This window comes from Salmo salar, chromosome ssa06, assembly GCF_905237065.1.
Source record: "Salmo salar chromosome ssa06, Ssal_v3.1, whole genome shotgun sequence".
Classification (NCBI taxonomy): domain Eukaryota; kingdom Metazoa; phylum Chordata; class Actinopteri; order Salmoniformes; family Salmonidae; genus Salmo; species Salmo salar.
The window spans coordinates 37,504,586-37,518,365 of NC_059447.1; the positions used below are offsets into that span (position 1 = coordinate 37,504,586).

The 13,780-nt window shown below is 46.6% G+C and overlaps 1 protein-coding gene across 6 annotated transcripts in view; it reads left to right on the forward strand.

Moving 5' to 3' along the window:
• Window positions 1–11,740, forward strand: part of LOC106607387 (dedicator of cytokinesis protein 7) — a 42,352-nt gene extending 30,612 nt beyond the window's left edge. For all 6 annotated transcript variants that reach the window (XM_014204307.2, XM_045720503.1, XM_045720504.1 and 3 more), the window contains 20 exons: window positions 165–335; window positions 500–639; window positions 726–895; window positions 1,374–1,522; window positions 1,913–2,095; window positions 2,239–2,365; window positions 2,467–2,548; window positions 2,714–2,945; window positions 3,189–3,341; window positions 3,717–3,976; window positions 4,388–4,580; window positions 5,059–5,202; window positions 5,431–5,577; window positions 7,749–7,874; window positions 8,034–8,123; window positions 8,292–8,528; window positions 8,709–8,852; window positions 8,938–9,044; window positions 9,172–9,351; window positions 10,243–11,740. In XM_014204307.2, the coding sequence (XP_014059782.2) occupies window positions 165–335; window positions 500–639; window positions 726–895; window positions 1,374–1,522; window positions 1,913–2,095; window positions 2,239–2,365; window positions 2,467–2,548; window positions 2,714–2,945; window positions 3,189–3,341; window positions 3,717–3,976; window positions 4,388–4,580; window positions 5,059–5,202; window positions 5,431–5,577; window positions 7,749–7,874; window positions 8,034–8,123; window positions 8,292–8,528; window positions 8,709–8,852; window positions 8,938–9,044; window positions 9,172–9,351; window positions 10,243–10,285 (3,078 nt within the window). In that variant the 3' untranslated portion in view covers window positions 10,286–11,740. The remainder of the gene's footprint in view (window positions 1–164; window positions 336–499; window positions 640–725; window positions 896–1,373; window positions 1,523–1,912; window positions 2,096–2,238; window positions 2,366–2,466; window positions 2,549–2,713; window positions 2,946–3,188; window positions 3,342–3,716; window positions 3,977–4,387; window positions 4,581–5,058; window positions 5,203–5,430; window positions 5,578–7,748; window positions 7,875–8,033; window positions 8,124–8,291; window positions 8,529–8,708; window positions 8,853–8,937; window positions 9,045–9,171; window positions 9,352–10,242) is intronic.
• The last annotated feature ends 2,040 nt before the right edge of the window (window positions 11,741–13,780 follow it).

The window sequence follows — 13,780 nt, forward strand, 5'->3', positions numbered from 1 at the left end:
TATTCTGCCACAATACAAGCCAGTATTTACACCCACTGTCAGTCATCGACGCAGTCATCACAAATGACAAACACACGACATCATTTGCTTTTACTGCAACCAGTCCCTGAATACGTTGTCTTACACATTCCTGAACCATATGTCTCTCTCTGTGTGTGTGTCAGATTGCCAACAAGTTCCACACAGCCCAGAACCCCAGCTCTCTGACTGCTCTGAGAATGGACTTCACCCGCATCGTGTGCAGCCATGAGCACTACGTCACCCTCAACCTACCCTGCTCCACCCTCAGCCCTCCCGCCTCGCCCTCCCCCTCCACCTCCTCCACCACCTCCCAGGTAACTCCACTGGACTGGAGGCTCCATTCATTACTAGGCAACACAGTGATCTTGACCAAGGGCCAACTTTGTCATCCGCGGACATCTGTAGTAATACTCTTGCTAGAAAGTCCTTCCTCTCCCTCCTCTCACCATCCACCCATCCGTCTCCCTCCGTCTCTCAGGGCTCAGCGTTCTCCAGTATGCACCAGGACCAGGGTGTGGCCAGTATGTTTGAGCTCTCTGTTCCCTTCAGACAGCAACACTTCCTGTCTGGCCTGCTACTGACTGAACTATCCCTCATCCTGGAGCCTGATGGGGAGGGGTGAGGAGGCTTCACACACACACACACACACACACACACACATCTAGACATACACGGCACGTACTGACTCATTCAGTCTCCCCCAGGGTGTTTTTCCTGCATAAGAAGGCCATCAGTGCAGTCCACTCTCTGATGTGCAGTCATGATGCGGACCCTCGCTACACGGACCCCCAGGTGCGAACCCACATCGCCCAGCTCTACCTGCCCCTCATCCCCATCGTCATGGACACCCTGCCCCAGCTCCATGACTTCACAGGTGAGAAGGACACTCTGTAGGTCAGGGGTCGGCAACAGGCTGACCGCGTGCCAAAAACGGACAGCAAGTTTTTTGGGGTTGTAAAAAAAGACTGTCAAATCACCAGGAATTAATTTAGGAAGTCTGTTCCCAATTATTCCCACAAATAGAAAAGATATATTTCTCAATGTAATCAAGGTATGAAATTATTGTTATTCTCAAATACAATCTGTTTTTGGGCTTAGTTGTGGTCAATTTGCAGTGTACAAATTATTATAATTATGTTATGGCCCCCTAACCGTCCGCTCCGACTGAAATCGTCCCGCGTCCTGATCTTGTTGCCTACATCTGCTGTAGGTTAACCAGTGTCATCTTCCTCTTCTCTGACCATGTGGCGTTGTGTTTAAACCCTGATTGGAGGTGGGAGATTGCATGCTAGTCAGTTATTCTGGCTTAGGTTGATAGAATCAGCAGTATGTTTTGTTCCTGTGTTTGTCAGACACTTCTGCCGCCCGGGGCCGCCACGCCCCTGCTATGCAAGACGACGGGGACCCAGACAACGGAACCATCAGTCAGTCTGTCGCCATGGCAATCGCTGGCTCCCCGCTGCCGCATGCCAAAGCCCCCAACTTCACCATGCCCACGGTGGTGAGTAATGAGACACCATCAGCCCCCCTCTGCTGTGTGGAGCTTACTGCCTCAGGCTTTCATATCTCAGGCATTTTTAGTAACTCCAGTAACCCTGGGAACGATTGAACTTATTATCCCCCTCCCTCTGTTATTAAGATCCTTTGTATTCCACTTCCACACTAAGGTACAGTACCAGCATGGGGCAAATCCACAACACCAGAGTGGGTACAGCATGCCTTCTAATGACAGCCTCCATACTGAATGACCCCTCACTACCTGTAGATGGCTCACTGCTCATGAGCTCCTCTGACTCTCTTTCTCATCCACATAGTTTGGAAAGTGACATAGTTTCAAAGTGACTTCAGGAGAAACTCCTAGCCCTAATGTAGGCGTTCATCTCTCTCCCAGGCTGGTCGTCAGTGCAGCTCTCTGTCGGCAGAGTGCAGTAGGACTCTGCTGGTGTCTTTCCTGTGGGTTCTGAAGAACGCAGACGCTGCTCTGCTGGAGAGCTGGGTGTCAGACCTCTCTGTGATGCAGATCAACAGGCTGCTAGACCTGCTGCACCTCTCGGTGTCCTGCTTCGAGTACAAGGTAGGCACCACTCCTGTCCCCCCCTCACTGATCAGACCGCTGTACCTCTCGTCCTTCACCTGTTACCCCTGTTGGACTCTCCGACCTGAATACCTCCTATTTATAGCTGTTCTGACTGCTCCATCTCTGATTGGTTGTCCCAGGGGAAGAAGGCTCTGGAGCGTATCAACAGCCTGACGTTTAAGAAATCTCAGGACATGAAGGCTCGTCTGGAGGAGGCCATACTGGGAACCATCGGAGCCCGACAGGAGATGGTCCGTCGCTGCAGAGGTACCAGCAACGGATGGGCCATCGTAGTTTGAGATTTTTCTACACGCAATGTTCCTTTGTGGTTGTTACAAGTGTCCGTATTTTTTGTATTTGTTTTTCAGAGCGGAGTCCGTATGGCAACGAGAACGTCAGGTGGAGGAAGAACGTCACTCACTGGAGACAGAACACAGACCGAGTCGACAAGTAGGTCCTCGCCATGTGCACAGATTAATGCCGAGGTAGACCAACGACTTGATAGAGCTTATCATCAACGGTCTGTGTTCAGTATTTGTGTAGGCACGTTGTATAGTGAAGTTTGTACGGAGTTGTGTGTGTGTCTGAGGGACTGTAAACCCTGTTTCGTTGCAGAACTAAAGCGGAGACGGAGCAGGAGTCCGTGGTGGATGGAAACCTGGCCACTGAAGCCTCTCTGGTCGTCCTGGACACGCTGGAGATCATAGTGAAGACGGTGCTGGCGTCGGAGCTGAAGGAGAGTGTTTTGGGCGGGGTGTTGAGAGTCCTCCTCCACAGCATGGCAGGGAGTCAGAGTGCCCTCTTCCTGCAGCACTGCTTCACTACACAGAGGGGACTGGTCTTCAAGGTGTGTGTGTGTGTGTGTGTGTGTGTGTGTGTGTGTGTGTGTGTGTGTGTGTGTGTGTGTGTGTGTGTGTGTGTGTGTGTGTGTGTGTGTGTGTGTGTGTGTGTGTGTGTGTGTGTGTGTGTGTGTGTGTGTGTGTGTGTGTGTGTGTGTGTGTGTGTGTGTGTGTGTGTGTGTGCGCCCGTATGTTAGTTACACACAAAGTTACATGTCTTTGTGTGTGTGGATTACGTGTTGTGTGTGTAGTTCCCAGAGATGCTGTTTGAGGAGGACACAGAGCTGTGTGCTGACCTGTGTCTACGTCTGCTCCGCCACTGCAGCAGCAGTGTGGGGTCTGTCCGGAGTCAAGCCTCCGCCTCCCTCTACCTGCTGATGAGGCAGAACTTTGAGATCGGCAACGTGAGTCTCACTCATACAGAAGCTTGTCATCGCCTGGAAAGACAAACTGCATTCACACTCCGTTTAACCGTTATGAAGTGAAACAATAGTGAGAGGAAGCATGAATTCAGTTTGGATTTCCAGGCTAAGATCTTCCCACAATAATACAAATCAAATCCAGTATATTTGTCCAATGCACAGGATAGATGTGGTGTATATATTATAATGAAATGCTTACTTGCAGGTTCACCTGTCAACAATGCAACAACAATAAGAATAGATATAAAGATGACTCCAGTTCAGTCTCAACACCATCAACTGACATGTTGTGGAATTCTGTATTGGTCACATCCCTTCTGCAGTCTTGAGTATTGACTCATCCTCTCTCTGGTGTAGAACTTTGCTCGGGTGAAGATGCAGGTCACCATGTCCCTGTCCTCCCTGGTGGGGACATCTCAGAACTTCAACGAGGAGCACCTCCGACGTTCCCTAAAAACCATCCTGACCTACGCAGAGGAGGACCTGGAGCTTCGGGACTCCCCGTTCCCAGAACAGGTCCAGGATCTGGTCTTCAATCTGCACATGATTCTGACTGACACAGTCAAGATGAAGGAGCACCAGCAGGACCCTGAGATGCTCATTGATCTCATGTACAGGTATTACACATACAACAGCTGTCTCATCGGCACAAGCGCTTTCTCTCAAACACATTCATATCCACACACATTCACATCCACAAACTGAGTAAAGAGAAATCCATAAGGGAAGAGGGATACCAAGTCAACTGAAATGTGTCTTCTGCATTTAACCCAACCCCTCTGAATCAGAGAGGTGCGGGGGGCTGCCATAATCGACATCCACGTCTTCAGCGCGTGGGGAACAGTGGGTTAACTGCCTTGCTCGGGGAAGAACGACAGATTTTTACCTTGTCAGCTCGGGGATTCAACCCAGCAACCTTTCGGGTTACTGGCCCAACGCTCTAACCACTAGGCTATCTGCCACCCCGGCTTGGATTGCGTTAGCTATGTACCGCCCTGATTTTCTGTCTTTCTCCCCCCCACCCTCAGGATTGCTAAGGGCTACCAGAACTCCCCTGACCTGCGTCTGACGTGGCTGCAGAACATGGCGGGGAAGCACTCGGAGAGAGGGAACCACGCGGAGGCAGCCCACTGCCTGGTGCACAGCGCCGCCCTGGTGGCAGAGTACCTCAACATGCTGGAGGACTGCCGCTACCTGCCCATTGGCTGTGTCACCTTCCAGGTCAGGAGTGTGTGTTTTCCTGTCCATTATAGTATACCTCAAAACCTTAGCTGAGTCTTTTCCTGTCCATTATAGTATACCTCAAAACCTTAGCTGAGTCTTTTCCTGTCCATTATAGTATACCTCAAAACCTTGGCTGAGTCTTTTCCTGTCCATTATAGTATACCTCAAAACCTTGGCTGAGTCTTTTCCTGTCCATTATAGTATACCTCAAAACCTTAGCTGAGTCTTTTCCTGTCCATTATAGTATACCTCAAAACCTTGGCTGAGTCTTTTCCTGTCCATTATAGTATACCTCAAAACCTTAGCTGAGTCTTTTCCTGTCCATTATAGTATACCTCAAAACCTTGGCTGAGTCTTTTCCTGTCCATTATAGTATACCTCAAAACCTTAGCTGAGTCTTTTCCTGTCCATTATAGTATACCTCAAAACCTTAGCTGAGTCTTTTCCTGACTGCTATGTCCCTTACCTGCTGTAGCACATCTCGTCTAATGTTCTGGAGGAGTCAGCGGTGTCTGATGACATCCTGTCCCCGGAGGAGGAGGGTATCTGTGCGGGGAAGTACTTCAGCGAGTTGGGGCTGGTGGGGCTGCTGGAGCAAGCTGCAACCTCCTTCCACATGGTATTACTCAGATTGTCTTTACATTGAGATTTCCTTAAATACGTGATGGATAACTTTTTAATCTCTCTTTGAGTGGATGCCCTACACAGCATCAGATTGCCTTACCACCTCGTAAATAGTCAGAGCTGTATGTTCACATAGAGAAAGCCAGGTTTTTGTAATGTATATATGAATTGTAGTGTGCTGTAGGTAGACTTCTCACTGTTTCATACTGTATCTCCCCTGCAGGCTTCCATGTACGAGGCCATCAACGAGGTGTATAAGATCCTGCTCCCGGTCCACGAGGCCAACAGAGACTTCAAGAAGCTGGCTACTGTCCATGGAAAGTTGCAGGACGCCTTTAACAAAATCTACAACCAGAGTTCTGGATGGGAGGTAAAGTAAATGAAATATGTAGTTTGTTTGTGTAACTTAACGGACTTTGAGTTTATTTAAGCAGTAAGACACGCGGGGGTATGGTATATGGCCAATATACCACGGCTAAGGGCTGTTCTTACGCTCGACGCAAAGCGGAATGCCTGGATACAGCCTTTAGCCGTGGTATATTGGCCATATACCACAAACCCCGAGGTGCCTTATTGCTATTATAAACTGGTTACCAACGTAATTAAAGCAGTAAAAATACATGTTTTGTCATACCCATGGTATACGGTCTGATATACCACGGCTGTCAGCCAATCAGCATTCAGGGCTCAAACCACCCAGTTTATAAATGCATTTAAACAATAATATTTGATTTCTCTTTCCCGTGGTTTCCCTGCCTTTCCTGTCCTTTCTGGATGATGTTTCCTAACTGGTGAGTGAAATGTAATAAAACTCTGCCCAACACTCAGACCACAGTATTGCATTGCATTCACACTTTCACACACTTAACCAATACATAGTTGTGTAAAACAGTTGCACAAGATCGACTGGCTCCAACTCTCTGAGGTGTATTTACTGGTTGCTGTGGTAGCATATGGTTTCAATGTTTTGACTAGGGCTTTAAATTAAAAAAAAAACATTGGTAGCACTGATGTTCCCGGGGAAGGGTACCAAAAAAGTTCTGCAGCATTGAAGGTCTAAAAGTACACAGTGGCTCCATCATTCTTAAATGGAAGAAGTTTGGAAACACCAAGACTCTTCCGATAGCTGGCCACCCTGCCAAACTGAGTAATCGGGGGAGAAGGGCCTTGGTCAGGGAGGTGACCAAGAACCCGATGGTCACTCTTACAGAGTTCCTCTGTGGAGATGGGAGAACCTTCCAGAAGGACAACCATCTCTGCAGCACACCACTTTATTGTAGAGTGGCCAGATGGAAGCCACTCCTCAGTAAAAGGCACATAACAGCCCACTTGGAGTTTGCCAAAAGGCACCTAAAGACTCTCAGGCCATGAGAAACAAGATTCTATGGTCTGATGAAACCAAGATTGAACTCTTTGGCCTGAATGCCAAGCATCACATCTGGGAGAAACCTGGCACAATCCCTACGGTGAAGCATGGTGGTGGCAGCATCATGCTGTGGGGATGTTTTTCAGCTGCAGGGACTGGGGGACTAGTCAGGATGGAGTGAAAGATGAACGGAGCAAAGTACAGAGAGATCCTTGATGAAAACCTGCTCTAGAGCGCTCAGGACCTCAGAATGGGGTGAAGGTTCACCTTCCAACAGGACAACGACCCTAAGCACACAGCCAAGACAACGCAGGAGTGGCTTCGGGACAAGTCTATGAATGTCATTGAGTGGCCCAGCCAGAGCTCGGACTTGAACCCAATTGAACATCTCTGGAGAGACCTGAAAATAACTGTGCAGCGACGCTCCCCATCCAACCTGACAGAGCTTGGGAGGATCTGCAGAGAAGAATGGGAGAAACTCCCCTAATACAGCTGTGCTTATCTTGTAACGTCATACCCAAGAAGTCTCAAGGCTGTAATCGCTGCCAAAGGTGCTTCAACAAAGTACTGAGTAAATGGTCTGAATACTTATGTAAATGTCATATTTCATTTTTTTTTTATAATTTAGCAACAATTTCTAAAACTCTTTTTTTGCTTTGTCATTATGGGGTATTGTATGTAGATTTGAGGGGGAAAAAACGATTTAATCAATTTAGAATAAGGCTGTAATGTAACAAAATGTGGAAAAAGTTAAGGGGTCTGAATACTTTACGAAGGCACTCCCAAATTAAAACTCCAAGTCGCACAGCAATGTCAATTTAGGACAACTTAGACCAATGTAACATGTCAATTTAGGACAACTTAGACCAATGTAACATGTCAATTTAGGACAACTTAGACCAATGTAACATGTCAATTTAGGACAACTTAGACCAATGTAACATGTCAATTTAGGACAACTTAGACCAATGTAACATGTCAATTTAGGACAACTTAGACCAATGTAACATGTCAATTTAGGACAACTTAGACCAATGTAACATGTCAATTTAGGACAACTGAGACCAATGTAACATGTCAATTTAGGACAATTTAGACTAAGTGACTGAAAGTAATCTCTGTATTCTGTTTTCCTATTCTTCCCCCTCCCCCCTCTCTCTCTCTGTAGTGTGTAGAGGATGTTTGGGACCTACTTCCGGGTGGGCTTCTACGGTTGTCGCTTTGGGGACCTGGATGAGCAGGAGTTTGTGTACAAGGAGCCCTCTATCACCAAGCTGGCTGAGATCTCCTACAGACTAGAGGTACGGTCTGAGGAGAATGACAAGTAGGAGGATGTTAATAATCATTTATATAGCACTCAAAGACATCAGTGATCATTTCTGTAACTCACTGGATCATTGCAGAGTTGTGTGTTATAAGCTGATACCAGTCTTTTGAATGTCTCTCTACATCTTGTTCAGGAGTTCTATGCTGAGCGGTTTGGAGATGATGTGGTGGAGATTATCAAGGACTCCAACCATGTGGACAAGAACAAGCTGGACCCCAATAAGGTAAAAGGCCCAAAGTCCCAGAAAGAGAAACGACTGAAGGTTTGTGTTGCGGTTTTTACACGGGGACGTGAGGAATGACCCCGTAGTACTGATCTATGTGTTGTATATCTGCGTGGCTCTCAGGCCTACCTCCAGTGCTTATAGATGTGTTGTATGTCTGTCCGTCAGGCCTACCTCCAGATCACCTACGTGGAGCCCTTCTTCGACACGTACGAGCTGAAGGAGAGGATCACCTACTTCGACAAGAACTACAACCTGCGCACCTTCATGTACTGCACCCCCTTCACCCTGGACGGGCGCGCCCACGGGGACCTGCACGAGCAGTACAAACGCAAGTCCATCCTCACCACGTCCCACGCTTTCCCCTACATCAAGACACGCGTCAACGTCATCCACAAAGAGGAGGTGGGTCACTGTGTACATGTCTGACTGTAGTGTGAGACATGGTGAGCACTGTGAACAGTGAAGGGATTTATATTTAGCAGTGTTTTTCCAGGTGCTCAGAGAGCTTTACTGTACATAACATTAATCCGCTAGCAGTGAAGCAGTGCTCATGATCATGTTGCTGTCCCCTCTCCTCTCCAGATCATCCTGGTGCCCATGGAGGTGGCTATAGAGGACATGCAGAAGAAGACCCAGGAGCTGGCCTTCGCTACCCACCAGGAGCCTGCCGACGCCAAGATGCTGCAGATGGTGCTGCAGGGCTCTGTGGGCACCACTGTCAACCAGGTACTGTGTGTTGTGTAATATCCCTTTGTGTGTTTGACATGCTGTAGTGTGTACGTAACCCTCTCTCTCTGTCTCTCGTGTGCAGGGCCCTCTGGAGGTGGCCCAGGTCTTTCTCTCTGACATTCCTGATGACCCCAAGCTGTACCGTCATCACAACAAGCTACGCCTCTGCTTTAAAGACTTCACTAAGAGGTGATGACACCTTCCAAAGCCTGTACATGGACTATACAGTCTGACACACACACACGGTTCAATAACCCAGTGAACAGACTTTGACTCCCCATGTGTGTGTGTGTGTGTGTTCCTTCCTCTCCTGCAGGTGTGAGGATGCCCTGAGGAAGAACAAGACTCTGATTGGTCCAGACCAGAAAGAGTACCACAAGGAAATGGAGAGGAACTACAATAAGCTGAAAGAGTCTCTGGGACCGCTCATCACCCGCAAGATCCCCCAGCTCTACAGAACACTGCCGGCTGCAGGGCTTCAGTCTGCTACACAAAGGTTACAAATCAAATCTTATTGGTCACGTGCACATATTTAGCAGATGTTATTGCAGGTGTAGCGAAATGCTTGTGTTCCTATCTCTGACAGTGCAGTAGTATCTAACAATTCACAACAATACACACAAGTCTAAAAGTCAAAGAATGGAATTAAGAAATATGTAAATATTAGGACGAGCAATGTCGAAGTGAATAGAATACAGTATATACATATGAAATGATTAAAGCAGGATGTTAACATTATTAAAGTGACTAGTGTTCCATTATTGAAGTGACCAGTGATTCCATGTCTATGTACAAGTAACTGGATTCACACACTTATGAACATGCATGGACACACACACTCATAATACACACACACACACACACACACACACACACAATATGAGCGCATCCAGCTCTACAGAGCACTGACATCTACAGCCTACACAATAGTAACTCGACACCATCTCACACACACACCGATGCAAACACACACGCTGTGAGCTAATCCATTTGAACACCCCACTGCCAGCCTCTGCTTTGAAAAACACCGTAGAAACTCGACACTTTACATACGCGTAGTCACACGAACATGCATCACACCCCACTGAGTACCACTGGTAGGACCCCTTCATCCACACACAATGCAGCTGCTGCTTCAATCAGCTCAGCACATCTGTTTTGGAAAGTATCCGCACATTGTTGGTTGGTTTTGACTGGGTGTTTTTGGAGCCAGCTGCGTGTCTTATGTGAGAGCTGGAGGATTTGTAATCACAGCCAGATACAGCCACACCTGCCAGAACACAAAATGACGTACACCATACCAGCAATTACGAGCCTCCTTCATCCACACATTGCAAAAACCCTCGTCCAGATAGCAACATTTTAATTACTTTTTATGTCTTCACAGGAATTCCTTCAGTAGGTCCAGTCTCCGCCGGGGGGACTGTTGAAGCACAGCAGACCTCGTCAACAGAGAAGAAACCGAACGCTTGAGACATACTCTTGATTTCAACTGGTCTGTCTGTCTGTCTGTCTCCCCCACCCCTTCACACACCAACAGTCTATCCTCAACACTCACACCATCCTCCTCCATCTCCCTAGCTTGTTATTCCAACCCCCCCCCCCCTCCCACCAGTGTCAGGCCATACCACCTCTCTCCCGCCTCACTCACTCGTTTCTTGTCTTCCTCTCCTGCTCTGCTCTGCTCTACCTCCCCCCCATTCTCTCTGTCTCTCACACTCCTATAGGAAAAGCTCCCTCTGTTTATACTGGAAGTTTATCTGCACTGTAAACATAGTCGTTTGGACCATCTCTCTTTGTCCTGGGCATTTACAGAGACCAGCTTTCAGGAGGAGTCTCTCTGCATTGAGGAGGACCCAGAATGATGCCTCTCCCTCTCTGTTCATCTCCGCTCAGTTTAAATGTAGCTTTTCCTCAACTGGAGAATCCAAAACAGCTCCTAGGCGCTTCCCTAATTGTGTGTTTGTTTTGGGCCGCGTTTGAATGTGTGCGCTTGGAAGTTTGTGTTTGAGTGTGTTTCTTGCCCCGACTGCACAGGATATAGGCTTCTTTCCATTTGCTTGTGTATGTGTCATGTTTGCTGTGGATGGGCCTGGGTGGTTACACTGTGGTTTAGCAGGCCTGTTTCGTGGCCTTAGTGAATTTGTGTGTGATGATTTTTTTGGTGGGGGACCAGTTGCTGCCAGACGTAGTCATTAAATGTTCCCAGGGAGTCGTTCTGTAACCAACGATCCTCATACCAAATAACTGACATTCTTTCACTACTGACTTCTCCCTTTCATACACCCTGTATCAGGACAGGAATTCATTATGAAGAAGTATGACATTTTGATCATTAGAGGCCCGTCTGCTCTAGATGAACATACAATGGACACATTGTAGGTTGGAGAGATGGGGCTTTAGGAAGAGAGGGAGCCTTACATGTGGTCTCTGGTGACACTGAAATGTTATTTTTACTGCACTGACCAAAAACACTGTCGCATCACTGATGTTCACATGGTAGGCACTGCCAGACTGCCAGTGACATTCTCTCTCTTCTCTCTCTCTCTCTCTCTCTCTCTCTCTCTCTCCCTCTGTGCTGACAAACACTCCACATGTTCTGGAATGAATCTTCAACCTTGTGGTTGGTGGAAACACATAATGTAGGTCTTTTTAACTACTGTATTGGACTGTGTCTCCTTTATTGTATTGCACTATACTGTATTCACACTGCCGCACCTACGTACCACTGTCTGTAACTACTGTATTTCCTCTGTTTATTGTATTTTCACGAGGCTTGTCTAAAACTGCATTTTTACCAGTCAGGAAAATAACTACTTTTTTTATTTATTCACTTTTCATTTTTTTTTGTACTGCTTTGTATTAAAATGTTCTCTCAATCTTAACAGTCTGCTTTCATCAGTGCTGATTAATATACAATGTATTGGGAAAGTATTCAGACCCCTTGACTTTTTCCACCATTTGTTACGTTACAGCCTTGTTCTAAAATATATTAAATTGTTTTTTCCCCCTTATCAACCTACACACAACACCTCATAATGACAAAGAAAAAAATGGTTTTGATACATTTTTGCAAATGTATCAAATAAAAAACCCTGGAAATATGAGATTTACATAAATGTTCAGACCCTTAACTCAGTACTTTGTTGAAGCACCTTTGGCAGCAATTACAGCCTCGAGTCTTGGGTATGACGGTATAAGCTTGGCACACCTGTATTGCAGATCTATACAGATCCTCTCAAGCTCTGTCAGGTTGGATGGGGAGCGTTGCTGCACAGCTATTATCAGGTCTCTCCAGAGATGTTCGATCGGGTTCAAATCCGGGCTCTGGCTGGGCCACTCAAGGACATTGAGACTTGTCCTGAAGCCACCCTTGCGTTGTCCTGTTGGAAGGTGAACCCTCGCCCCAGTCTGAGGTCCTGAGTGCTCTGAAGCAGGTTTTCATCAAGAATCTCTCTTTACTTTTCTCCGTTCATCTTTCCCTCGATCCTGACTAGTCTCCCAGTCCCTGCCGCTGAAAAACATCCCCACAGCATGATGCTGCCACCACCGTGCTTCACCGTAGGGATGGTGCCAGGTTTCCTCCAGATGTGGCGCTTGATATTCAGGCTAAAGAGTAAAATATTGGTTTCATCAAATCAGAGCATCTTGTTTCTCATGGTCTGAGAGTCTTTAGGTGCCTTTTGTCAAACTCCAAGCGGGCTGTCGTGCTTTTTACTGAGGAGTGGATTCCGTCTGGCCACTCTACCACTTGCCTGATTAGTGGAGTGCTGCAGAGATTGTTGTCCTTCTGGAAGGTTCCCCCATCTCCACAGAGGAACTCTGGAGCTCTGTCAGAGTGACCATCGGGTTCTTGGTCACCTCCCTGACCAAACCCTTCTCCCCCGATTGCTCAGTTTTGCACTGACATGCACTGTCAACTGTGGGACCTTATATAGACAGGGGTGTGCCTTTCCAAATCATGTCCAATCAATTGCATTTACCACAGGTGGACTCCAATCAAGTTGTAGAAACATCTCAAGGATGATCAATGGAAACAGGATGCACCTGAGCTCATAGCAAAGGGTCTGAATATTAATGTAAATAAGGTATTTCTGTTTTTTTTATTTTAAATACATTTCCAAACATTTCTAAACCGGTTTTCACTTTGTCATTAGGGGGTATTGTGTGTAGATGAATGAGGAATTTTATTTTATCCATTTTAGAATAAGGCTGTAATGTAACAAGATGTGAAAAAAGTCAAGGGGTCTGAATACTTTCCGAATGCACTGTACTGTATATAACCTTGAGAGGGTTAATCATTCTAGACACATGGTTTTACTACCCTGGGAATATGAGTCCCAGGACTGGACTTAGCCAGCAGGGGAAATATTTAAACAACTAAATTATTAAACACCTTCGTTGATTAATTGATAGGCTATAGGCCTATAGTATATTATGTTAATAATGCAGATGGGAATCTAATTTTTATGTGTATCGACATATGGCATATTATTGCTTTATTTATTTTTTTAAATGAGAAAAGATGAAACGTTCCATTTCGAGTGGATTATGAATAGGCTGTGGATGGGTTATCCTGGAGCAACTGAACGGGTATAGTAATCTGGCCCTCAGGACGCATCTTTGCAGACATGAACCACCCTAATTATTGGCCTGACGATGTAGAGCGGACCCCTCAGATCTCCATTTGAACCTGATGTCGGCTCAAGTCGGAGTATGCGCCCCTTTCTGTTATTTTTCATCGTGCAATTAATTTCCTGTGCGGGTGTGCCTGACATTGTAGCCGTAATGGTAAACGCCCATTGTATGGATGTAGTGTGTGTTATTGGTATGTAACACGCTATACAATAAAAACACACCCACCCCTTTTAGGCATTAATCAATCTGTGATATAGCTGTGGTGTATCCATTCTCTGTAAAACAGT